Source organism: Eumetopias jubatus, unplaced genomic scaffold, assembly GCF_037043125.1.
Source record: "Eumetopias jubatus isolate StellerSeaLion01/CBP00866 unplaced genomic scaffold, mEumJub1_p1.0 scaffold_13, whole genome shotgun sequence".
Lineage (NCBI taxonomy): Eukaryota > Metazoa > Chordata > Mammalia > Carnivora > Otariidae > Eumetopias > Eumetopias jubatus.
Genome location: NW_028274819.1, coordinates 97,385,976 through 97,413,938, shown reverse-complemented (window position 1 = coordinate 97,413,938; position 27,963 = coordinate 97,385,976). Strand labels below are relative to the sequence as shown.

The window sequence follows — 27,963 nt, the reverse complement described above, 5'->3', positions numbered from 1 at the left end:
ATGCAACCAAGCCCTGCACTGATCTCAGTGGAGAGGCTGCTTAAGATTCTCCCTCTCTCTTTGCCCCTTCCCACCATGCTCTCTCTCTCTCTCAAATAAATAAATAAATCTTTTTTTTTAAAGCTAAGCAGCTCTGATGTATGGGGAACCTAGAGTACCCATCTACCCACTTTTGCTCCTTGAGGGATATCTTTTAAATCCTTAGGGTTGTGTGCAACACAATTTAAAACCAGTGCTATAGTGAAATATTTAATGATGTAAAATTATGTCAGTGTTTTATTAGTTAAAAAGGTTACCCATCAGTATGTCCTATATGCTGTAATTTTTATAAAAAAAATTTGTACATTGTATCTACACCATATGCAGATGGAGAAATCTGAATCTTTAGAAAAGATGGGGAAAGTATTCATAAAAATGCTGGGTATTGAGTTTATGGGTGATTTTTATTTTCTATTTTGTCTTTTTACTTTAAAAAATTTTTGTACATGTGTTTTTGGGGGAATAAAGAGAAGATATATCTTTTTAAAAAAATAGAGAGAGAGAGAGAGACAGAGCACCAGCAGGAGAGGGGCAGAAGGAGAGGGACAAGTGGACTCCTCGGCTGAGCGGGGAGCCCGATGTGGGGCTCAGTCCCAGGACCGTGGGATCACGACCTGAGTTGAAGGCAGATGCTTAACCGACTAAGCCACTCAGGCGTCCTGAGAAGATATTTCTTCATGTTAAAAAGTAGAAAACCATTGCTTTATAGGAAACTTTACACTTCTGGAAAGATAACAGTCTCATTCCTCAGTCCCTTGAGGGAGAGGAATTAGCTTGAAAATACGTCAGTAGTCTTACGTGTTAAAAAGTGTGTTAGGATAAGTCACATTTTTTAGCATCTAAGGGAGAAAATAGAACTGAATGTCAGTGAATTAAAAATGACCTCAACTTTGTAAAGCAGTGATGTAAGAGGAATGTCAAAATATTTAAAACACACTTTCTCTCCAACTTTCCAAATTCAGTGCTGTGGTGAGCCATTGTTACTGATAAGAGTATACCCCCTACTCTAATTCTGTGGTTTTGGGCCAAGAAAAACTCTTGAAGAAAGTATGGAATAGCATGCATAGAATTAATTTTCTCACCTTTTCCCCTCAAAATGAGAGGTCTTTTTTCCTTTGTGCTGGTTTGAAAGTTTGGGGTATTTAGATTTGGTATAGAAAATATGATTTCAGGGGCACCTGGCTGGCTCAGTCAGTTGGGCATCTGCCTTTGGCTTGGGTCGTGATCCTGGGGTCCTGGGACATTGGGCTCCCTGCTTGGCGGGGAGTTTGCTTCTCCCTCTCCCTCTGCCCCTACCCCCACTCATGTTCTCTCTCTCTCTCTCTCAAATAAATAAAATATTAAAAAAAAAGAAAATGTGGTGTCATGATAAACTAAGTGGATAGCTAAGAGGAATTGAAGAATTGTTAATATTTGATGCCAGAACCAAAGCATTTGTGAAGAGAAGTCTCTAGTTTAAACCCCAAAATTGCATTATAAGATTCATTATATACATAGCTAGTAAAAGTAGTTTTAATGAAAAATAATTTCCTTAGAAGAAAGTAAGACACTTTTATGAATATGGAATGTATGTTATTTAGAAGATTTAATTGTAAAGATAATGGCTATGATCAATTTTTATTAGTCTTTACCAATATTTTATATTCATATAGCTTGTTTTATTTACTTATGGAAATATTTCACCAAGGCATATGACATATAAATTTAATGATATGCAATTAAAATACTCAGAATGTATTTCTTATATAATTTAAAAAATTATAAGTAGAAAACATGGAATGTGAACAATCCTTATTCTCTTAGAGTTCTTCCTGGAAAGTATATGAGGTTTTTAATTCTTTATAAGAAATAGGCCTATGTTGGTTTAGTTCAAGGAAATTGTGAACGTTTTTAGAGTATATGGAAACTAAGTTTATACTTCTCTGACTCCTTATGTTTCCTTGTGCTGTGATTTTTTTTTTTTTTTTTTTTTTTTGCAAATCCTTGTCTATTCAGCTTTGTGGAATAGATGTGATGGTGAATTAGCCTTCTTTGTATTCAAAAAAATGAGTGAATACCAAGTACAATACCTGAGGGTAAACAGAACTCATGAATAATACTCTGTGATTTGGGTGTTAGTGTAATTCTGACTGTTTTTCCTTCTCCTAAGATTTTCAGAATAAGATTCCTATTCTTGTAATTGTGTTGGTATTTGGTAAGAAATGTTTAGGAACATTTAAGATAAATCCATTATAATTTGTTTTCTTGTTAAATCGGTATTCCTTGCTATGGAATGCTATTTTTAAGGATGTTTTAGATTTTTTCTTTAATAAAAATGTAAACAAACTGCACATATATATGTGCTTTAAAGTGATACATAAGAATTTACATTTTGAGTAGAACTTTTTTACGTCATAGAAGGTATACTGTTATTTGACATTTTATATTTTAATTTTACATTTTCATAAAATTCTCAAGTTCAGATTAATGGTGGAGTGTGTCTCAATGACACCTCAATACAAAAGGTAAAAGCTAACTAAAACTTTCTACTTTTTCAAAAGTGCAGTTGTATCCTTTGACAAATCTGCAGAAAGCAGCTTATCTTAACAAATTTTGTACAGTTCTCGCTTGTTTACAAAATTTGAACATTCAATCTTAATGTATTTTATATAAAATCTTTATATAACTATTTGAGAGAAAGAGTGCATGCACATATGCACATGAGTGGGGGGAAGGGCAGAGAGAGAGAGAGAGTCCTCAAGCTGACTCCTTGCTGAACATGAGCCCAACACAGGGTTGGATCCCAGGACCCTGAGATCATGACCTGAGCTGAAACCAAGAGTTGGCCTCTTAACCGGTTGAGCTACCCAGGTGCCCCTATTCTGTTTCTTGAAGTATGCCTGCATTGCTATGAATTGCCCTCTTCTAATTGCTTTTGCTGTATCCCATAGATTGTTGTATGTCATATTTCTGTTTTCAGTTGTGTCTAGACATTTCTTTTATTCCTCAGATTTCTCTATGGTTGTTTGGTAGCATATTTAATTTCCATATTTTTATTTTTTCGTTTTCTTTTGTAATTGATATCTAGTTTAATACCATTGTGGACAAGGTGCTTGATGGGATTTCAGTCTTCTGTAATTTATTGAAACTTGTTTTGTGGCTTAACATGTGATCTGTCTGGAGAATGTTCCATGTGCACTTGAGAAGAATGTGTTCTGTTGCTTTTGGATGGAATGTTCCATATATATCTATTAAGAACATCTGGTTTAATGTGTTGTTTAAAGTCAGTGTTTTCTTACTGATTTTCTGTGTGGATGATTTATCTATAGATGTCTACTATTATTGTATTGTCAGTTTCTTCCTTTAGCTCTGTTAATAGTTATTTATTTTGATGTTCCTATGTTGGGTGCATATATACTTATAAATGTTATATCTCACTGGATTGACCCCTTTATCATTATGTAATGTTTTTCTTTAACTTATTAAAGTCTGTTTTTTAAATTTTTATGTATTTATTTATTTTTTAAAGATTTCATTTATTTATTTGACACAGAGAGCCACCGTGAGAGAGGGAACACAAGCAGGGGGAGTGGGAGAGGGAGAACCAGGCTTCCCCGCTGAGCAGGGAGCCCGATGCAGGGCTGAATCCCAGGACCCTGAGATCATGTCCTGGGCCGAAGGCAGATGCTTAACGACTGAGCCACGCAGGCGCCCCGTGTCTTTATTTATTTATTTTTTTAAGATTTTATTTATTTGAGAGAGAGTGAGAGTGCACAAATGGGTGGGAGGGGCAGAGGGAGAGGAAATAACAGACTCCTGCTGAGAGTCGTGACCCGAGGTGAAGGCAGGCGCCTAACCAAATAAGCCACCCAGGTGCCCCTAAAGTGTTTATTTTAAAGTTTATTTTGTGTGTTACAAGCATAGCTACATCAACTTTCTTTCTTTTTTTCAGTTCACATATGCATTGAATATTTTTTTCCTTTCCTTTACTTTCATTCTCTATGTTCTGAAATTATTCTCTTGTAGGTAGCATATATATGAGTCTTGTTTTTTTAATCCATTCAACCACTCTGTACTTTTTGGTTGGAGAATTTAGTCCACTTACATTTAAAGAAATTATTGATAGGTATGTACTTATTGCCATTTTACTAATTGTTTTCTGGCTGTTTTTGTAGTTCCTCTCTGTTTCTTTCTTCCTTTCTCTTCCCTTGTGGTTTGATAACCTTCTTTAGTGTTAACGTACAGATTTGTCCTCGTTTTCTTTTGTGTATTTACTGTAAGTTTTTGCTTTGTGGTTACTGTGAGGTTCACAAATGTATCACAGCTTTTTATCTTATGTGACATCAAAAATAAAACATGGGGGGGTGTAAAAATGTAGTTTTAGAATGTATTCAAATTTAAGCTGTCATCAACTTAAAATAGACTGTTATATACGTAGATGTTATTTGTGAACCTCACAGTAACCACAAAGTAAAAACTTAGTTTTTAATGAATTATTGTAGTTATTGATATTTTTACTACTTTTGTCTTTTGACCTTCATACTAGCTTTGTAAGTGATTAATCCACTACCTTAACTACATATATTACCTTTTTCAGTGAGATTTTTACTTTCATATGTTTTTTTTGTCATTAATTAATGCCATTGCTTTTTTGCTTAAAGAATTCCTTTTAACATTTTTTAAGGGCAGTTTAGTGGTGATGGACTCCTTAAGCTTTTGCTTATCTGAAAAATTCTTTATCTCTTCTTCTATTTTGAATAATAACCTTGCCAGGTGGAGTATTTTTTTCCCCCAGGGGGCATATTCTTGGTTGGAAGTTTTATTCCTTTCAGTACTTTGAATATGTCATGCCACTCTCTTCTGACCTGCAAATTTTCTGCTAAAAAATCTGCTGATAGCCTTATGGGGTTTCCCTTGTATATAACAAATTGTTTTCCTCTTGCTGCCTTTCAGATTCTCTTTTTATCTTTAACTTCTGACATTTAATTATAATGTTTCTTGGTATGGATTTTTTGGGGTTTGTTTTGTGTAGAACTCTGTGCTTCCTGGACCTGGATGTCTGTTTCCTTCCCTAGGTTAATGAAGTTTTCAGCCATTATTTCTTCAAATAAGTTTTCTGCCCCTTTCTCTCTCTCTTTTCCTTCTGGGACCCCCATAATGGGGGTGTCATTCCACTCGATGTTATCCCATATGTCCTTTAACCTATCTTTATTTTCTAAAGTTTCTTTCTTTATTTTTTTTTCTTTTTTTACTGCTCTGTTTCGGTGAGTTCTGTTGCTTTGTCTTATAGCTCATTGATTGTTCTTCTGCTTCATTCAGGGTGCTGTCAGACCCCTCTAGTGTATTTTTTTAGTTCCAGTTATTGTATTCTCCAGCTCTGTGACTTCTTTTTGGTACTTTTTTGTATTTTCTCTTTGTTGATGTTCTCAATGTGTCTATTCTCCCAAGTTTGGTGACCATCTTTGTGACTGTTACTTTGAACTCTTTAACAGGAAGATTATTTATCTCTGTTTCATTAAGGACTTTTTCTAAAGTTTTATCTTGTACTTCTGTTTGCCACCTATTCCTGTCTTCTCATTTTGCCCAAGTCTCTGTGTTTGTTTCCATTTATTAGGCAAAACAGCTACCTCTCCAACTTTTGAAGGTGGAGCCTTCTGTAGGAGATGACCCAGAAGTGCAGTCTCACTGGTCACCAGAGTCACGCTCTCAAGGAGCATCCCCTGTGTGTGTTGCGCATGCCTGCTGGCTGTGGTGGGGCTCTGACTGTGGCATCAGGAGTGGAGCGGGGGTTGCCTGGCTGTGGCATGGTTAGGCACTGGAGTGGGGGATACCAACCTGCACTAGCAGGTTAGAGGGAGATTGTAAAAATTAGCAAGGTAGCATTAGCAAGGTATAATGTGATCACAAAAATGGTACTTTCCAATGTTTCTGTTTTTGGAGAGAGTCCCAGCAGGTACCTGCCCCTCTGGCAGTTGCTTTAAGATGAGTAATTGGGTCTGCTTCACATACGGTGTAGGAGCTTTTCAAACTGCTGCTTTTGGATTGGGTCTCAGGGCGAGTAAATCAGCCTGCAAACCCTTTAAGAGTGGGTTCTCAATTGCCTACATTTCTGTGGTTCTCCTGGACCTAATCCCTGCTTATATTAAGTTTTGGGGGCTCATCTCTGTGGTGCATGACCCGGGGTTGAGGTGCCTGATGTGGGGCACAAACCCCTTGCTCCTCAGGGAAAAGTTGCATATTTTTTGAGATCCCTTCTGATTATGGGTCACTGTGCCTGGGGTGGAGTTTTGGCAAAAGCATGTCTCTGCCTCCCCCACCTGTCTCAGTGTGGCCCTTTTATCTTTTGTTGTGGAGGAACTGTTCATCTAGTTTTCAGAACTTTTTCAGAAGAAATTGTTGCATTTTAGCTGTTAAATTTTTGTGTCCATAGGAAGAGGTAAGTTTAGGATCTTCCTATACTGCTGTCCTGAACCACCTCTCCAAGCAAATTCAGAAATCGGGAATTGTAAAATAAGATTAAGGTTTAAATCCCTATCTGCTAAGCAAAATAAGTCAAGAGAAAGACAAATACCATGATGATTTCACTCATATGTGCAATTTAAGAAACAAAACAGATGAACATAGGGGAAAGGAAAGAAAAAAATATGACGAAAACAGAGAGGGAGGCAAACCATAAGAGACTTTTAACTCTAGGAAACAAACTGAGGGTTGCTGAAGGGGAGGTGGGTTGAGGAATGGGGTAACTGAGATATGGGTGTTAAGGAGAGCATTTGAAATAATGAACGCAGGATGTTATATGCAACTGATGAATCACTAAATTCGACCTCTGAAACTAATAATATAGTATATGTTAATTAAATTAATTTAAATAAATTTAATTGAAAAAGATTTAAATTCCTATCAAATGAAAATTATGCATCATTACTATTTTGTCAATTTTGAGATTATTCTGTAGAGTCCAACTTGTTTATTGTTTTTATTGTTTAATGATGTTAATATCACATATAAGCATAGATTTGATAGTTTGAATGGTGTTGAATGGAATGAAGATACTAAAGTAGTTTGAGGTTCTCACACTTTTTTCTGGCAGTTCCCTTTGCTTGGTTTTTTGAAGTGAATAATTGGAAATCTAAAAAGACACTGTATAAATTAATGATGTACCCATGATCTCAAAGGAGAGTTATTTAGAAACCTTACAGGAGAATTCCCAAAAGTGATACTGTTCCAGATTGTCCATGAGGAAAAAAGAGCCTGTAATAAATAAGTACTATTTTTATTATGAATTACTTTTCCCAGTTCAGAAACAACCAATATCCGACTTATAATATCTGGCAGAGGCAATTAAAATAATTTAAAATTTACTGTTTGATTTGTCAAAGTATGTCCGGGAAAGAAGAGCCACTTACTAAGGGTTGTCATGTGTTTAAATTCTTCAGTAAAAGTGGCAGTATCCTAAGCTATATTTAAGAAGTTAATTTGAGATCTTCTTACATTACATTTTAGTGAATCATTTTTGAATTTTACATCAGAACTGAGCCTCCCTGGTCCTTATTTCTGTGGTTTTATATTGCAAGGTCCAGAGGTTTAAAACTTATAACAACACCATGAAAATTCTCCGTGAGTCATCCTGTCAGCTGTAGCTTCTGTTTGAGTCTTTCTAATATAACTAATGTTTATTGCCAGCTCTGCTAACAACTTTCCATGCTTTAGATCTATATCCTAATAAAAACGTACAATGGTAGATAATTTTTGGACTTTTCTTTTTGCTATTTCTGTAATTTTTGGTTCTTTTAGTGAGTCTGAGCTAGACCAGTTATAAATTGTAGGTGGCAAAAAGATTCATGACTGGTGTTTTTTTTTTGAGGGATAGGAGTGGTGGTGGTCATTACTACTTTTGGTTCTATGAATCTTACTGTCCAGAGATCTAAAGATTGAATTAACAGTGTAGCTGAAGTCAGCAATATGTTCTAAATCCCTATACTTAAGGGTACTTATGTATTGCAGACAAATGCCCTTCAGCTGTTTTGTTTGTTATTTTGTGAAAAATGATATAATACTAGAGCTAGCTGGTTCATATTCACATTGGAGTAATTTCAAATTTTAGTGTTGTGCCTCAGGATATTTAAATTATTTGGTAGAAATAGATAAATAAAAAACTTGATTTACATCCAGGACACCGAATGCCTTAATCATTCTTGATACTTTAAAGGAGATGCAGAAATAATAAGTGGCAGGTATGGTCAACGCAATTTCACAGGCTTAAAAAAAAAAAAAAGTGGCAGGTATGGTCAACGCAATTTCACAGGCTTCCTGACCCTACTTACTAGGAAAATTAAAAGTTTTGGTTGTAATCTGATCTTTTCTCTTACCCTGCAGCATCTGGGAAGTTTGTTAACTTGAGTATTGACGTTAATTCTATATGACTTGGCAAGTTAAACCTATAGTTTCATCATTGACTCTGAATTATGCATTTCTGTGGATTTTACTAAGCTAAAAACCTATTTGAATATTGTTAGTCTTTAAGTTTATTTTTCTTTTCTACTTAATTTGAAATTAAGTCTCTAAAGTTCAGATTTTATTTTTGTTCTAACAGTTAATAATAATTAAGTGGTTATTATGTGCTAGGCAGTGCTTCTCATTTAATGCTTTGCATTTTCTAATTCTCTAAACAAATTTCTAAGGTAGGGACTAGTATTCTCACTATTTTACAGAAGATTGTTAGAGAGCCTGAGTACCTTGTACAAGTGTAAAACACCTTTTAAATTGTGAAACTAGAATACAAACCTCTTTTTTTTTTTTTTTCCCCCTGAGGAGCCCCTGTCCCTGAGGCCTTGGGATCACATGCAGTTTTCATTGACTGTAACAGTATTGGAATGCTGTATTTTTGCATTGATGTTTGTCATCATTTTATGAGGATTGAGCCTTAGACTTCTCTTTACTGTGGTCTGTTTTGCAGAATTCTTTGTCTAGCAACTCTCCTCACTGGCATGAATTCCAATAAGCTAGTGCTATATTTCATTGATTCCAAGGTGCACAGGCTTTTCATCCTGCCTTTTAACATTGCTAAGATCAGGATGTATCTTACAATGGAATTATTGAGAATTCTAAATTTAGTAGGTAACATTGTTTGCTAATGAAAACTTGCCCACTATCCAGCTTAGGTAAAATATCCTGAACTTAACTCTCCTTGTTTCAGTCATCTCTTATGAAGAACCATCCAGAGTCCCAAATTCTTCATCATAACTAAACCCGAGGAAAAAAACATCTAATACCTTGAAGGAGAGAGAGAGGGTAGGAATTAAGGTTTGAGTGTGGTATTTCTATTTTTTCTTTCAGGACACTTTCTTTCAAGAGTAATGTCAAAGGCTAGCTCTTTTCTCACAAAAAATCATCTGTAAAAGGAAAAAATGACTTCTAATAGGCTATATATATTATAAGCAAATATGTGTTAGCACAAATTTTGATGGCCCTTTGTAATGTTTTTAATCTAGAAGAAATTCTGTTTAACTGTCTTAAAGGAATATCCCAATTAGAAAATCATGTATATGTATGTATTGTATTGTTAAATATGCATGTGTGTGTGTGTGTGTGTGTGTGTGTGTGTGTGTGTGTAGTTAAACCTGGCTAAAACTGGAAGTTTTACTAAAGTAAATATTTATTGGGTTAGGGTTATTTAATTACCAAATCACAACTCCCTTTACACTGTAGTAATGTATTGGGAGGAGTATGAAAATAAAAACTTTGGGGAGGTTTCTCTATCTTTGCTACCTAGGGCTTTAATATTAGAGCTCAGAACTTATATAAGAAAAAGGCATCCTGAGTCAAGTGAGTAAATGTAATTGTGACCTTTAAGGCTCTTGGTTAGGATTTGTGGCACTCGAGTATGCTTAGGATAGGTAATCAAAAGTAAGGGCATCTAGTTATCTTATCCTAATGGCTCTAATTTCTGACAACGCTTTCCTTTTTAAATTATGGTTCTATGATCTGGCCCGTCAGTCGAGCCATCTACCAAGCCCCCTATAGAGATGCCTACTCAGGAGGTGCAGTCAGCCTCTACCATGTCCGGGAGGATGGCTGGATCCGAGTCTCCAGTGACAATGTAGCTGATCTACATGACAAATGTAGTGGTTCTATCCCTTGAAAAAAATAAAAATAAATAAATTATGGTTCTTCATATTGGTACTTGGACTTCGTCTTACATCTGGAAAAATACACACACACATGTAAATATGCACAAACATGTTCATTGTTGGCTAAATGTCCAAGTCATCAATATGATATTTTTGAAAGCCAGATACAATTTGATTAAGCACATCTAACATAATTCAGCATTCAACTACAGCTCTTTTCCATAGATATCTAACCAAAGGAGGTTGTCAGAGTTGTATGATTGGGTTACAGAATGGGCACGAACTTGAAAATAGAGGATTTTGTGTACCAGAATTGTTTCATCAGCCTAGTGTTGGGCTAATTTTGGAATTTAGTGTTTAGAGAAAAAGTGCTGTGATTTAAAAATTTTTGTTTGAGAGAGGCTCTTCACCTGTACTTTTAAGAATATAGTATGGAGAATATGTTAAGCAAATTTTACCATACAGTAAATTTTCACTCCATTTTTATCCTCTTTCCCCTCCTTTTCCATTCCCTCATAAGAGAAAGCAGCTCAGGAAGCTGACTTATAATCGGTAGTCTGGGAACTTCCGGGATTCTTTACCAGAATCTCCCTGGATGTTGCAGTCCCTGACGCAAGCAGCATTGTTTTGGGGTAGGAGTTTTTATAATGGCTACCAGGAAGAGTGGCTAAGGTTGCTAACTGCAGGTATTATCCTTTGTAGAAACTCAGTTGGGAATTCTTTTCTGGCAGCTCCTATGTTCATTTCTAAATTAAAAAAAAAACATACTCCCACCTCCCCACACTCCCCCAAGTAAGGATGGACTTCCTATTTCTGAAAATCTGACGATCTTTTGTAGTTGGTATTCTCTAAAGCAGTTTACTCTGACCCCAGACCGCGTTTCCTTGTTATCCCTAACTTTGTTGTGGTTAACGTGCACTTCTTATGGAAGTTTTTGGATTCTTTGTCTTTGTCTTTGGATCAGTTCTGGTTTATAGAGGAGTTAAAGGAAATTGTAATTAAACTTGTACTTTATAGAGTTTTTTTTTTAACCAAACTATCTCCATGATAAATAAAATAGTCATTTAAGTATAAGTATCGTTTTATGTTTGTTTCTTACTATGTTTACTAATAACCTTTTTTTTAAAAATTTATTGATATTCTTAATAAATCCCATTTTTGTTACCCAGGCTAAATAATCTTTACATAAAATGTCATGGGTTGAGATAATTTCTGAAATGACAGATCTGAAAAGGGGAATGGGAGGAGATCTGAAAATACTTGTAGACTTAGTGCTTATGTGTAACATCAAATTCTTATCAGGAAGCCTGTAGTAATGTTTCTTTGAAAAAAGGCAACCAGGAGGAAATGCAGTAGTTCTTAATAGCTTATAGAACTGAAGAAAGAAAAGATGTACCCTTTGTTATCTACTTTTGGAACATATTCTTAGTAACTGGTAGTACTGCAATGGTATTTTCTCTAGATTTCTGTTATAAATGCTAAACATAAGTAAATGAGAATTGTGATTTCATTATGATCAAAAGGTAGTAGACACAGATCAATAGAAATTGTAATTAGCACCCAGATATCTCGGGGGATGGGGAGAGGTGATGGACAGTAAGAAACTTTCCTTGCTAGGGAAACTAAGTATAATATTTTAATGGTAAGATATTTCTCTTTGCCTTAGTGTTTTAAAATCTGTAAAGTGGAAATAATATCTTTTTTTTAAAAGATTTTATTTATTTATTTGACAGAGAGAGAGAGTTAGCAAGAGCAGGAACACAAGCAGGGGGAGTGGGAGAGGGAGAAGCAGGCTTCCCGCTGAGCAGGGAGCCCAACGCGGGGCTCGATCCCAGGATCCTGGGATCATGACCCAAGTCGAAGGCAGCCGCTTAACGACTGAGCCACCCAGGCGCCCCAATCTTTATAGATATTTAAATGAGATAACACTGCCTTCTGCTCAGGTCATGATCCCAGGGTCCTGGGATCGAGCCCCGCATCGGGCTCCCTGCTCCGCGGGAAGCCTGCTCTCCCTCTCCCACTCCCCCTGCTTGTGTTCCTTCTCTCACTGTGTCTCTGTCTGTCAAATAAATAAATAAAATCTTTAAAAAAAACATATTAAATGAGATAACACGTCAGCAGTTTAGAATAGCCCTTAGCATCTAGTAAGCCCTCAAGTAAATTTAGCTGTTGCTATTCGTATTTAGATTTTTAAAAAAGAGAACCTATACTCAGTGACAGATCATGGTAAATGCACCTGCAATTTAAGATTTAACAAAGGAGTTATTAAAAAATAGCATCCAGCTTCTTATTCCACCTGTTTGTTGAATCTTGCTTTGGGAATGTTAGCATAAGATTTAAATCTCTTAGTCTGATTTAGTAGAATGAATAAACCCAATAACAATCTTATAAGTGAAATAACTGCATATTTCCTTTTTTTTTTCTTTGTTTCAGGTTTCCCCTCAAAAAACCTATAAGGTAAGTTGTTCAGTTGCCCTTCATACGCTTAGGTTAAATCTTAATTAGAAGCATTCCTTTGAAATTATGGCAGAGTTTTGTGGCTTTTGAAAATGTGGATTTAAGTAGTTTAAAATATCAGAATGTTTTACAAATTTAAAATATAACAGGTGTTGCATATTTTTTCTGGAAGACAGCATTGTTTTGATAACATTTTCAATGTTTTTAATATAAGCATTTTAAAAGTTTGTTCAAATTGATAGTTAAGGTCACTCCCTATGAAGAGATTTAATTTTAAAATCTATTGTGACTGTTTTCAGTTGTGAGTAGCTTGGGGAGTGTAAATGGCTTGCCAGTTTTTGATGTATTTTATCACTTGGGTAACTACAGCTGCCTTTAGTTAATGAACTTTGGCAAAGTGAATCAGTCTTAATTACTTTAAGATAGTAAAGGAAAAAATCCAAAATGTTCAAATATGCCTGTGCTCAACAGCCATATCTCCATATGTATTCAGATCCTGGGACTAAATGCCTTTTCCTCAGTGCTTATTCTCACTGCTCTCCCATCCTAGTTGTCATGAATATTATTTAAAATGTAGGTAATATATCATTCCTAATTATGTTAGTACTTAACATCATTTTTAGTGACAGCATGGTCCAGGATACCAATGCTAATCTTGGCATTTCAGTTAGTTAGTAGTGTAAGTATTACAGTGAGGGTCTTATTTGCTGCCCTGCCATTATCTGTTCAGTATAATTGGGTAGGCCATAGGAAAAATAATAATTCTAGTGTCATCTGGGCCTGCCTGACTTCTGTAGCTAGAACTCTAGTGAGGTTTGCCTAAGATTTTTTTTTTTTTTTTTACTATTCTCATCCATGCTACATTTACACAGTGATTTTGAACCTGACCATAGAATATGTAGGGTCAGGTCGGGGTAAGTGTTAAAGTGTTGAATTACTTTCAGGCACTGTTTTCTTACCTGTTCAGTGGAAGTCATAGTAACCTGTGAAATCCACTGAAAGAATTTAGGTTATTTTATTTTTAAAGGTTTTATTTATTTGTCAAAGAGAGAGAGCACAAGCAAGGGAGTGGCAGGCAGAGGGAGAAGCAGGCTCCCCGCTGAGCAGGGAGCCCCATGCGGGACTTGATCCCAGGACGCTGGGATCATGACCTGAGCTGAAGGCAGACTGAGCTGCCCAGGCATCTCGAATTTAAGTTATTTCTAATACTAAATGCTATTTCTGAGTTATTTCTAAGAATAAAGTAGACTTAATACTAAATACTTTTATTATTTTTAAGCACTTTTTATAACTAGATTATTACATATAGCATAGACTGAATTTAAAACTTCTTGAAAAATATGTTAGATTTATGAGGATGTAAAGGTAAACTGATTACTTGGATTCTCTTTGTAAGACACACACTTGCAATTAAATTAAGTTTTTATTCTGTTGATTTGCTTGTAGTAAATATTTGCTTTACTTTAATTTAGGCATGGGAGTATTTTGAACCGAGAGTCACCAACAGATAAGAAGCAGAAAGTTGAGCGCAGTGCATCACATGATTTTGATCCTACAGGTAAAACATTGTTCTTCCAAAGAATATTGAGAGTAGTTTAGTTCAGCATAATTGAGCTTAAGCTGTATAACTGCCTGAAACACCCAGGAGTTAGTGTTTGGTCTGTTTCGGACTCTTCCTTCCTCTTCGATGTTATAATACAAAACCTGTGCTTTCAGTAGGAATGCAAGCATTTTTAACGTTCAACACTATGGAAGCATCATTGTAGAGTATATTTTATTAAAAAATAAGGATGATAATAAAAATTGTCATTATATCATAATTGGAGATTCTAGTCAGACCAAGGACTTAATATTAAAATAAATCATTAAGTGTGAACGGTAGTATCTCATAAAATCAAAGCTCTAACAACTACAGATTTCTGTAGTCATTTAAAAATTCATGTGTGATCATGGTAAATTGGAGTATTAGATAAAATCCAACTTTAGAAATTAATGATCATCTAATTTTAGAGTAAGCAAATGAATAGAGATCCATTTTTCTTCAGTCAAAAATATTCTGAGCTCAGAGAATCTCTTCAGTAGTGTTGATCTTTGCTAAGGTTTTCATGTTAGTAGACTTCTGACCATTTATATTCTTAATTTTATACAAATAGATTGAATTCCTGTTGTACAATGTGGGCTTTTGCTTTCTCCTTATAAAGTCACTTAGTATTTAGTTTATAAAAAATGCTGGATAATTTTGCTTTTGTCATTTGAAACTGGTAAATGTTCTTTGTGTACATACTATTTTACTCAGTTGTATGTTCGTATGACAAAAGATAAAGTAGGTAATTGCTAAGGTCATGGATACATAAATAAAATGTATCTTTTTAGATATTTTTGTTTAGAAATACAATTTTTAATAGAGTATATTTTTTGTATGCAACTCAGATGTTTCATACTTTTAGTATAAACTGTTATTTTGAAAAAACATAAATATTATCCAGGAAGGGAAGAATAGGAAGTGAATATCTAATAATTTACCTGCATCTTGGGTCATAGGTAAAAATGAAATCCCGATCATTAATTTATTTAGGCTTTGGTGGTGGGGCATAACTTCTGGATCGCCATTGAAAGATAATTTTTTATTTTTGACACCTAATTTTGACATGATGGGGCTCAGAGGCTTTTATTAATATGATTAGCTATTACCTTGCTAATGAGTTTCTGCCCTATGTTCATATAGACATTGGAGTCTTGTTAGATTGACTTATTCCTCTGTGGCATGCCCATCTCCAAAGACAGACTTAGCGAAGTGGTGTGCAGTGCTTCAAAACGAGCTTATTACAACTTTTAGTGCTTTTGTCATCTCTATGATCGTCAGATGATATATTTTGTAGACTGTTCATGTGTTGTTTGAACATATTTTTATTGCACTGTCTTTTCTTCGATAAATCTTTAAAAGATGTCATTACTTGTGCTGTTCGTGACTGTTCTAAGTGCTATCACCTGCGATGTTCATACTTTGTGTTTGCACGATTTAACGTGATCATGATTCATTCTTTTTTTCCCCCATGAATTTTCCCCCTCACATTGGTCTCCATATTTTCTATATCTCTCTCCTTTTCTCCCGCTCTTGTGCAGATAGCCCCTCCAGGAAGACAAAGTCTAGTTCAGAGGAGAGTAGATCCGAGATATATGGTAAGCTAACGTAGCCAATTCAGCCTTGCACCTTTGGAGCTTGCTTCATGCTGTTGCCTTTTTTTTTTTTTTAAATAACTGCAGCCTTCCTTTGTGTCTGCTCTGCATGGCATGACCTACTGCAGGGAAAGGGAGCCTGGGGTTTTAAATGTGGCTGCCACTGGGAAGCTTAAGGTTGCTAGAAACTAACATCATAGAGTAAGAGCAGGCCACATGACCCATCTTCTCTTTCATCTTGTGTATGATGGGAAAGTGACAATGTCTAATGTGTTTGAGTTGGGCTCCTCCATATAATGTGGGTGGGCTTTGAATTCTTGGCATCTTCTTCCCACGTCCCATTTGCCGAGTTTGGATTATGTAGAATTTCATGGCACCAGTCTTTCCCTCTAAGCATAGCACTGGTGTGACTTAGAGCTGTTACCAGTTCTTTGGAATTTTTATTTGATTTTTTTTTATTTGTTTCTTTTTATTGACCTCATCATCTGGAAATGCTGTTCGTGTATGATTTATCCACAACGGCAAAAATACCTTAAGTATTTTATTTCTGTGGCTTGAAGAATTTGTTTATGCCTTTCATAAGTTTCCCTGAAGCTTATTCTGAATGGGAAAATGTCAAAATGACACCTTTTAAAAATGATTTTCACAAAGAGCAGGTTTAATCTGAATGGTTAACTTTTGCAACAGATGATTGAAGCACTAATATTTCTAGGCTGTGTCCTGTCTTCCAAAGATAATTTAAACCATGTTTGTGAAGTTCATACATGTTTTTCCCTTTCCTCTGCACAGTTTTACCTGCCCTCTTCCCTTGTTTTGGCATCTGATTAGTGCTTTGAGAAAAGTGAGTAGGAGAAACACTGCTTGGAACCATGACTTTAAAAATAACCTCTGAAAGACTAATAAATTATTCCTTTTTAAGAAGATTCCAAATTTGGCCTCAAAGGAAAACCAGATCTTCTCTAAAAGAGCCAAAAGTCTATCAAATGGAAGTTTCCCCAGATGTAGCTGTTTCCTAGCCTGATATACATGAAAGGAAAAAAAAAATATATATGAAAGTGCCCCTCCCCCCCTTAGAGACATTTTTTATCTCCTGACACTTGAGCCCATAGTGTCACGTACTTTTTGATATGAGGCCTCAGTGCTTGGTTTTAAATAAGTTAATGCTTCTATGTTAAATAGATAAATATAGTTCTTTGCTTCGGTTTTTGTGACCATTGCCTTTTTGTGTGTAGTTAAACCTTTTACAGTTAGTTCAAGATGAAATGTGTTCCATGCTGCATGGTATAGCAAGTGTATGTTTTTTTCTTCTGTCCAAAGTATTTGGCTCCTCCTAAGTAAGAAGGGGCTTCCGAATTTCTCAAGACTCTGTCTTTCTGTTCCATATAAAGAGCTTCCTATGACTTATTCTCTCCTTAGGAATGTGAACACTATCTTTATTGGCTCCCTTCTTTTCCAGTAGCCTTTGAAAAGTTGTATTTCACCTCCCCCACCATTTTCCTAGATCTGTGGTATGTATGCAAAAGCTTGCTATTTGCTTTGGATGCTAGGATGTTTGCTTTGGCTGATAGGATGATAGGTATGTATGCAAAGACTCGCTGTTTGATTTGGATGTTAATAGTTCAGTGATAGGAATATTAACACTAGTTCAGACATGCCATTCGCTTGTTAGTAATAGAAACATTTTGAGTGGTAATGGGGAAATAAGGTGTGGCTTCTCTGTATGTTTGTTTCTTGAAAACCCTTGAAATACCTTTTTTTGGAAGGAACTGAGCCATGGGTCCTTCAAAGCACTTATAAAAGGGATGACTTGATCAGAACAGCATTAGTGTGCTAACTTAAATCTCTTTGACATTACAAATATTTTATCACCTGTGTGAATAGCCTTCCTCAGACTTTGTGCCGATAGCACAGATGAAAAAGAATCTCTAGGGAGTCGAGAAAAGCTTGGGAATGATGGAAGGTGATTGAGTAAAGTCATGGCAACTGCTGACTTTGCCTTACCGTCGGATCTCTTACCAAGCCCACTTCTAAGTTTTGAGATTTTACACTGTTTTGGGGTAGAATTCATTAGCTCGATACTTCGACAAATGCTAGTTCTTCACTTAAATTATTTATTTTGAACTCTCTTAGCCATTTTTAGAGCTGTTTCGGTGCGATAGATTTACTCGGCTCATTTTAAAAGAAAACCAAGTGCTTGTTTTGCATTGACTTCTTTTGTGAAGTTTCTGCCTGGGGCAGGAGGTCAGTATTTATTCCATTTCTCCTTGTTTTTCCCTCTGTACCTTTTGGAGTCTGTTGATCACATGCAGATCATGTTTCTGATCTACAATTTCAGTTATACTTAATTTTCTATTTTTCTCATGAATCTCGTAATGGAGAAATTTTGTGGATTTTTGTGGGACATGAGAGAGTTAGCGAAGGAATTTGGAGTTTGACAGCAGCCTCTTCCCGCTTCTGTCTTGGCTTCGTGAAGAGATTCTAGTTGATAGGATTATATACAAAAGAGTAAGGCATGTCTTTTTGAAACTATCTTCATCTGCTGGGGCTGCTATAACAAAATACCAGAGACTTGGCTTAAATAACAGAAATGTATTTTCTCTCCCTTTTAGAGGCTAGAAGTATGAGATGAGGGTGCCAGGTTCTGGTGAGAGCTCTCTCCTGGCTCGCAGACGGCCCCCTTTTTTGCTTTGTGCTCACAGGGTCCTTCTTTGGTGCAAGCACAGGTAAAGGGAGAATAGTCTCTCTGGTGTCTCTTCTTATAAGGACACTAATCCAATCATGAGGTCCCCACTCTTATGACCTCATCCAATTTTAATTACCTGCCAAAAGCCCCACCTCCAAATACCATTACATATTAGGGGTTAGGGCTCAGCGTATGAACTGGGGGAGGCAGGAGGGACACAAACAGTAGTCCGTAACAGAAACGAACTGTCAGTACTTGAACTGTCCTGGTTGGATACTTCAGAGTGTATTTTTTTTTTTAAAGATTTTATTTATTTATTTGAGAGAGAGAGCGCAAGCATGAGAGAGAGAGAGCTCATGAGCCGGGGGGGGAAGGGCAGAGGGAGAAACAGACTCCCCACTGAGCAGGGAGCCCGATATGGGCCTCCATCCCAGGACCCTGAGATCATGACCTGAGTTGAAGGCAGACACTCAACCGACTGAGCCAGCCAGTGGCCCTTCAGAGTGTATTTTTTAAAAAATTCTTAACCTTTTTTAAGTACAGCCTCCTCCGATGTATAAAGGTCAGAGTCCCCAAGTTATTCTTTCTGCTTTCTTCGTCAGCCTGGCAAGGAGCACTGTACAACAGGAACCTTCTGTGTCCTCCTAAGTCACTCACTTCCTAACCTCTTGAAGTCTGACTTCTGAACACATACTATCTGGAAGGTGAACCAAGATCCTCCTTGAAAATCTGTGAACTTTTTCTCAGTTCTCACCTTCCTCTGAACAAATTGGCAATGCTGATACCCTTTTTTTTGGTTTCTGTAATATTACATTAATCTGGTTCTTTTCTCTGTGCAATTGTTTTCTCTTTACTTGATCGCTTTTTCCTTTTTATAGATGTAGGGGTGGCCCGCGTCTGTCCTTGATCTTTTCCCCTTGTCAAGTCTTCTATTTTTAACTGTTTACTGAATACTTTCACTCTGACCATCTTTCAAATTCAGAGTGACCAATGTGCAATTCATCCTTGTTCCCTGTGGCTAGAAATCAATCTTCCTCATGATTCCCTGATTCTTTTCATTGCACTACCATTCTGCTACTCACCTAGTCTCGTTTTCTTCAAGTTATCTTTGCTCCCTTTCCCCTGTCCTCGGGAGTCAACAATTGGCCAGGCCCCGTGGATTCTACCATCACATCATCTTTCATCCCTGAGTCTTTGGTTCTGTCGCCACTGTTTTGTTCCGTTTTCCATCGCATCATGAGACTATTTGCAGAGACTCATAACTTTCTTTGACGTCGATTTCACATTGATTCACTTCCTTTTCTCCATTCCACTCTCTCTGTTAGATTAATATGATTAAAGTAAGGATTTGGTCATTCACTTAGTAGGAAAGTACAAAGAGTTAATTAAGATGTGCTGTAATTTGTTTCCAGTTTATCATTCTGCCTTAATCCACTGCTCTTACTTCTACTACAATTTATCTAAAGGTACCAGCCTCTCCTCTAGTTTTCCCTTTCCAAATATGGCTTGGTATTCTTTCTTTGCTCATGCCATTCCCATTGTCTTGAATGGTTTACGTCCTATAACTCTCCATCCTACAAGGCCCAATTCAAATACTGCCTCCAGCACAGGGCTTTCCTGGGTTTGCCCCACGCCTCTGTGGTCTACCTTTGATGTCCTGCTTTGTATCTAGTTATCTGGTTTCTGTCTGTCTTTGCATCTCCCACAATGCTTGACACAGTGGAGGCACTCATTTAATGAGTTTTGAATGAGTGATTATTGATATCAGAATGAAGTATATTAGTAAGGAGAACTGATAGCATAAGCATCTTGATTGGAATTTTCTTCTCTTCAGAAAAATTTCAAGGTAGAAGAAAACGTAACTTAGAAAAGAGACTTACTGCTGGTAATAGTCTAAAAGAATGAAATCAGCATACTTGGAAGTTAAAGCTTCCTCTTGCTGGCAGCATTGTGCATTTAGAATCCAGAAGCTTCTTAATCAAAGGATTATCTGAGGTCTTACTCATAAAACATGTATGTCTGGCAGCAGTTTAAAAATGAGCTGTTTTTATGAGGTTGCACATGGTCTTTCTCCACACCCTTCCCTGAAGCTAATTCTTGAGAGGTGAGACTTAGAGAAGTTTGGTCATGTAATAAAATGGAAGGTGAAGAAAGACTAGTGTGCTTTCACTAGAATAAATGCAGTATGGAAGGTTCGGCATGTTGCCTTGCATATTTAACACTCCGTTTTCCATAATTTGCTGTTTGGTACTATTGTTGTTGCTTTTTTCCAGGAGTGTATTACCATGAAATCTGAGAGTACTTTCTCCTATTTTTCAGAGTACCTTTTTATGACTTCTTCCCCTCCCCACTCTAAAGCCTTATTTTTTTTCACTTTCAAAATACCATCCTTGGTAATTATCTTTTGAGTAAGAATCAGTCGTTTTATGTTGGTTTCAAATACCACACTGTCATAACAAGAAAAAGAAATGCTCTTTGTTATAAAGAGAAAATAAAATTTAGGAAAGGATAGTATTTATATAAATTTTAAAGAACATTTTTACTTCACTGATGATATGAAGCATGAGATCTATTATTGGCTTCCAGGCAAAATAGCATAATCCTTAACAGACAGGAAATAAATAAAAATGTATTGGTAACTAGAGTTATTTTAGGGTAGGTGGGAAATCGAATTGTTTCAGTTAGAATTTAAGCAGGGCAGGAGGTTAGTGTCCTTCTAAAAGTATTTCTCTACTTTGCATGGTTTTCAGGGCTATGATTTTACTTTTTCCTAGAAAGTGATTGGGTATGATTTAAAATTTCCTGTATCTAAAATAAATTCAAATTTACTTCGTAAATATTCATTGATTACCTATTGTATGCCAGGCACTATGACAAAGGATAGAGATACAAAGATAATAGGATCTGTACCTGCTTTCTAGGACTTCACAGTCTAGCACAAAAGAAGAATCTTAATACATTGTGGTAAGTACATGAGATATGCACTTGTTTACCAATACTCCATGTGCCCTTAAAAAGTAGATAGTTGTGGGAAAAAAATCTTCTATGGCACTAAGAACGATGAGAATGAAGAAATATTACCATGACCAAATTTCAGGGGCCGTTGAGCCTCATCATTATCTTATTCATTGGACACTCTCTGCCTGTCTTCACACACAGTGCTTGGATGCAGCTCACAGTAAAGTGATTTGTGACCTTATAAAAACTCATATTCAGAGGTAAACACATTATATGGTAATTCTAATAGACAATAAGGGATTTAGCATAACAAACCAGCCAGCAAACCATGGACTGTATGTGTGTGTAAAAACCAGAAAAAGTGGGGCACCTGGGTGGCTCAGTCCTTAAGCGTCTGCCTTCGGCTCAGGTCATGATCCCAGGGTCCTAGGATCGAGCCCCGCATCGGGCTCCCTGCTCAGCTGGGAAGCCTGCTTCTCCCTCTCCCACTCCCCCTGCTTGTGTTCCCTCTCTTGCTGTCTCTCTCTCTCTCTCTCTCTTTCTGTCAAATAAATAAATAAATAAAATCTTTAAAAAAAAAGTAAAAATGATGGAAGGTGTTTGTTGGTTGGTCGGTTTTAATTAATGAAATGTGAAAATGGCTGTTTTGGAGTTAGGGCTCCACTTTTAACTTTACTTTCTTTTATAAAATCTATGGGGCCTGTTATCTGTCCTATAATTCTGATTCTTCATTAGACATTGCCATTGTTTCCCTATGTCTCTGTTGTCCTTTCCTGCCAAGATTTTAAGATCTTTGAGGGCACAGACCTGTAATAGTTTTGTCTTCCTCACAACACCCACAGACTGCAGTGTTAAATGACTGATAGATGTTCGATGCAAATTTGCTAAAACAAAAAAGTAGATTTTTGTTTGTCAAAAAGGACATTTCATCGATGTGATAATTTAGTCCTTGGTGATTTTAGGTTGGTGTATCGGTAATTTCAACGTGAAGTATTGGTGATTTCAGTGTTAAGGGTGTGAAAGGTGGACTTTATCCTCTGTGGTGAGTTAAAACAGCTTCTGGTCTACAACAAGTAGAACATTTCTCTCAAGGAAAGAAAAAGCATTTTATTTGATTTTGAATGGGAAGGAACGTAATAGATCGAAGCATTTGCAAGACTGGATTTCCGAGTTTTGAATGGCATGGGAGCTTAGTTTTTTTACTTAATTATGACCCCAAATCCAAGTTCATGCAGATGATATAGATTCCTAGGACAAAATAGTATCATCAGTTTGAATTGCATAGATTCTGAATTGGCTGTATACAGAAGGCATGTTTTCCTGTTGTATTGTTTTAGTGATTCTTACGATTCTCTATGATCTTGTATGTTAAGTACATCAAGTTGTCAGATTAGCAGATAGACTTAGAATAATACTAAAGGGACAATGTAGTGGGGTTGGGAAGAGGAGAAAGATGAATCGGATATGCACGCAGCTCTTTCTCGGTTTCCTCCTTATCCTTTCTTCCTCGTCTCCTTTTGATGTAGAATTAAGAGGGAAAGTTATCAGGCTGGACAATTTTGAATCGTAGAAAACAGGTTTGCAATATTCTGAAGTAATCCTACTACATTTACTCAGTTTTTAGCAGTCTGTTAGGACTAAAATTGACTCTGTGTCAATAACCTCCCTCTCTGAGCTTCCATCCATCTCTAGACCTCCCAACTCTTCTAATCTTTATTAATTCATGAGCAATTAAAAAAAATTCCTTCTGTGTCTGAACATTTGCCAGTTCCTGGAATAAGATTGTAAACAAGAATAGAGCCCCTACATTCTTGAAGCATATAATCTAGTCATTGGATAAAAACAAGGTATCAATTGGGAGTGATAATGTTACTAGGGGAGTAAATAGAGGGCGCTGTCTGTAAGGGGGAACCTAACCTGGTCTGGATATTTAGGAAAAGCTTACAAGAGAAGGTGATTCATTTCTTCAGGCCTTCTTGCTGTCTCCTGTATTCTAAAGTTGCCTTCTTAGAAGAACCCCTGCTCCATAATATTTCCCTTCTCTATTCCTTCCCCATCCAAAACTAGTTTGCTTGTTTGTTAAAACAAAACAAAATTTAGACAAAGACAAAGATGAGGATTGATCCTTTTAAGGAGCATTTGCATTAATGATAGTTTAACATAAAAGTGTTTTTAATTGATTTTTTTAATTGCTCGCATGGATAGATGAGTAATATATTCCTGAGCAGGAACATCCAAGGGCATTGTAGCCCTAATCATAATAAAAAACATTTATGAGTCCTTATTTGTATCAGGCATTAAGCTAAATATTTAATATATATTATATACAAGTGAAATATACAAACGTAGAGCACGAACGGGGTGGGGGAGGGCAGAAGGAGAGGGAGAGAAAATCTTGAGCAGTTCTCCGCAGAACGTGGGCCTGACATGGGGCTTGGTCTCACAACCCCGAGATCATGACCTGAGCCAAAACCAAGAGTTGGACGCTCAACTCACTGAGCCACCCAGTTGCCCCAAAACTTAGCAAACTCTTAATGCCCACGACTCCTCTCCCTCATTTTTACAAGCATCCTATTCTCTACAGGGTTCAGTAAAACAGTCTGTTTAAGAAGCCCAGTGGCTTAGCACAGCAAACCCCAACGTTAGAAACCTTTAACTCACTGATTTTCATTCAGCTCTTAGGAGGTGGGATGGGAGAATTGGGGAACATGGATATAGTATGAGAAAAATATTGTGTTGCAGTTGTCTTGATTTTTATTTTGAAATCACAATAATTTATTTATTTTGAGATTTTAAAGAATTACAAAGGAGATCATCAGATGTTTATGTTTCCAAAACCGGGCATGGATTTTAAAAGATTCTGGTAAAACATTGTCCTTATTCTATTCTGAAGGTCTCTAATTCTCATATTTATTGTATTATGTAGTAGAAATTAATAAAGAATGCTTTTTCCTTGATTTATGTATTTATACCCATTCTAGTTATAGTTTTTCCCAAATACTTGAAGGATGCATCATTACGTCAAAGATTGAATTCTGATAGGTTATCTTTCCTCTGCTCCCATTACAATTTACTATTTTGTGGGAGTGGTGAATTTGTTAATTTAAATACTGTTTGGTGTGTAGTAGTCTCTAGAATTGAGGGCTAACAAATTTTGATGTGGCAAATCAACTTTCTTGAGGTACAATTTACATAAAATAAGATGTCCTTTGAAATGTACAGTTGGATGAGTTTTGACAAAGGGATACATTCATGTAACCATTACCTTAATTAAGATATAGAACATTTCCATCACCCCCAGAGAGTTCCTTCATTTCTCTTTGTGGTCACGCTCACCCTTCCTCTCCACTGTGGAACCACTAATCTGCTTTTAGTTACTATCCTTTAGTTTTGCCTCTTCTCCACTGGAATCATATAGTATGTACTCTCTTTTGTATCTGCTTTCTTTTGCTTTTAGCATGATGTTTTTGTGATTCATCCATGTTTGTTGCATGTATGAGTTATTACTTTTTTTCCTTGCTAAGTAGTACTTTATTATAATGGATAAACAACAGTTTGTTTATCCATTCATCTATTGATAGATGTTAGAGTTGTTTCTAGTTTTTGGCTCTTGGGAACAAAACTACCCTATTTGTGTACCAGTCTTTGTGTGGACATGAGTTTTCATTTCTCTTGGGAGTGAAATTGCTGGGTCATATGTAAATGCATACTTACCTTTATAAGAATTTTCTAACCTGCTTTCCAAAGTGTTTGTACCATTTTACACTCCCACCAGCAATGCATGAGAGTTCTAGTTGCTCCACATCCTTGTCAACATTTGGTAATATCAGTCTTTTTATTTTTAGCCAATCAAGTTAGTGAACAGTAGTATCTCACTGTGGTTTTAGTTTGCATTTTCCTGATGACTGCAAATGTTGAACACCTTTACATTTGCTATTTGGCCACTGGGATATGTTTTTTTGTGCTGCGTTTATTCAAATCTTTTGTTTTGTTTTGTTTTGTTTTAAAGTAATCTTTATGCCCAACACGCAGCTTGAACTCACAACCCCAAGATCAGGAGTCGCACACTCTACTGACTAAGCCAGCCAAATGCCCCGAAATCTTTTGTTCTTTTTAAAATGTATCCTCCATTATTGAACTGTAGAGTTGTTGTTTTTTAAATATAACCTGAATACAAGTCCTTTATCAGATATTTGTATTATGAATATTTTCTCCCACTCTGTGCCTTGCCTTTTCATCTTCTTATCCATGTCTTTAGAAGAACAGATACTTAAAATTTTGAGTCCAATTTTCTGTTTTTTTTTTTTCTTTTATGGTTGGTGCATTTTGCATCCTAATAGATGTCTGCCTACCCCTAAGGTCTTGATGATTTTCTCATGTATTTTCTTATAAAAAGTTGTAGCCTTTGTGTTTAGGTACATGATTTGCTTTAAGTTAATTTTTTGTTTAGGGTTGTGAGTAAGTTCATGGTTCGTGTTTTCTGTACTGTCATCCACTTATTTCGGGCTTTCATTTGTAGTAGGCTCACATGCTGTGACATTTCATTAACAGCAAGAAATATATGTATTCATTAATATGCAGTCTTTAACATATCCTTTGTTTTGTACATCAGACTTACTTAAAAGGTCATGCTCTTTGTGTAAAAATCCTTATTTTGAAGAAATTTTTATTTTCCAACCATCAGTGTACTTGCATTATTTTACATGTTTCATATATTGATTTTTGGTGAAACAATTAGATTCTGCAAAACTGAAAGTATTAAATCTCTGGCTAACACAGAGTTCAGGATCTTCAGATCTTGATCTGTGATCCAACAGCCCTAGGTAATAATCAGGGTTCTGTGATGGGACATCCCTGTTCCTTTGGTTGTGGTCCTCTTTCTTTCACCTTGCTTTGACTACTGTTGTTTACTGTTTGCTAGAAGGAAAACAAATTCTCCTGTAGGAATCAGGTAAGTATGTGAAAGAAACGGATTGGTTGAGCTCAAAAGTTCTTTATCTTTTCTACTTTTTTCTCCTTTGTATTTATTTTTTCTATGAGCCCAGGTCTTCTCTTTGAACATGTTCTTTCTCCCTTTTGGGAGAAGAGCTGCCATGCTCTGCAGGCACCTCCTTTCTTTAGATAGTGTATTTTTCTGAGAATGAGATTGGATTTCTCTGGGGTTTATCATGGGATGCTTCTAGCCTAATGTCCCCAAATGTTTGATTTTCTGGGGTTTTTAAACACCAGTTAGAGCACCAAAAACACAGGGCAGTGGGGAGGATTTCATGTTACAAATAAATAGCAGAGATGTGAATAGGCCTTCCTTCTGTCTCCTCTCTAATACTTCATCTTTTCCACTTTGCCATAGCTGTTTTTAATCTCGGAGCAATTCTACTCTACCTCTCCAGTGAGAAACCACTACATATGACTTTGTTTCACTTATGGGGTCAGTACTGTGGTTTGTGATAATGGGTTTCACGTGCCATCTTGTGTTTCTCCAGATAGAATATAGTTCATTACAGTTCATTACTAATATGTAATTATGTCTTTTTCTCTCCTATTTTCTCTTCTCTCTTTACCCTGTGGTTCTTGTGCAGGTCTTGTTCAACGTTGTGTGATCATCCAGAAGGATGACAATGGATTTGGGCTGACGGTCAGTGGAGACAATCCAGTCTTCGTACAGTCTGTCAAAGAAGGCAAGGCATTTTTTAAAACGGTCTTGTCACTTGGGAGCAAACAGAGTAAGAAGAGAAAAGCCTCATGTCTGTTGCCCAGAATAAAATAATCATATACATTGCAGGTCATATGGCCTGTTTTAGATTGGTGTTTATAGTGTCCTAGTTATAGGCATGAATTCACCCCAATTGATTTTCTTTGTACATACTAGAAAAAAAACAGTCTTATATAGTTTTAGAAACTATATGACTCCTTGTTCATGTTGCTTTATACATCATCACTTAGAGAGGTTTGTGGAATTTTATTTCTTCATGGCACCAGAGATATTTGGTAGACCAGATTAAAGAAATGGTTATATGCTCCAAAACATCCACTTTTCCCCAAATGACGATAATATGTTCTATTACCATATATTGAATACTTTCTTTATGTCGGATGCTGTAATTTGAGGTAGGTATTTTTTATCCCCATTTTACAGGTGATACTAAGGCTTAGAGTGAAAGAAAAACATAATCCATGGTCACACAACTAGTGAGTGGCAGTGGCACATGTTTTTAACCACTTGGTTATTCTGCCAATTGCACGTACTGAAAATTATCAGTACATGCAAATGAATTACATTTTAAGTAATTAATTTCTCTTACAGATGGAGCAGCCATGCGGGCTGGGGTACAGACAGGTGATCGAATCATCAAGGTAAGAGGAAAAGACTATTATGGAATTTATGGTAGATTTACAAACAGCATATGTTAACCATATTTTATTTTTTTCACTTGGATTTTTACAAAAAGAAGTACATTATATATGATATATTTGTTGACTATAAAAAACATTTCATTTATTTTAAAATTAATATTACCATTTACTGAAGGGCATAATAAA

General features: G+C 36.2%; 1 protein-coding gene across 2 annotated transcripts in view; it reads left to right on the top strand.

The window, feature by feature from the left end:
• Positions 1-27,963, top strand: part of ARHGEF12 (Rho guanine nucleotide exchange factor 12) — a 144,704-nt gene that overhangs the window by 57,448 nt on the left and 59,293 nt on the right. The window contains exons 2-6 of one of the 2 annotated variants that reach the window (XM_028125951.2): positions 12,582-12,605; positions 14,078-14,163; positions 15,729-15,785; positions 27,003-27,101; positions 27,728-27,777. In XM_028125951.2, coding sequence (XP_027981752.1) covers positions 12,582-12,605; positions 14,078-14,163; positions 15,729-15,785; positions 27,003-27,101; positions 27,728-27,777 — 316 coding nt within the window. The remainder of the gene's footprint in view (positions 1-12,581; positions 12,606-14,077; positions 14,164-15,728; positions 15,786-27,002; positions 27,102-27,727; positions 27,778-27,963) is intronic. The other variant, XM_088017401.1, reaches the window with a different exon arrangement.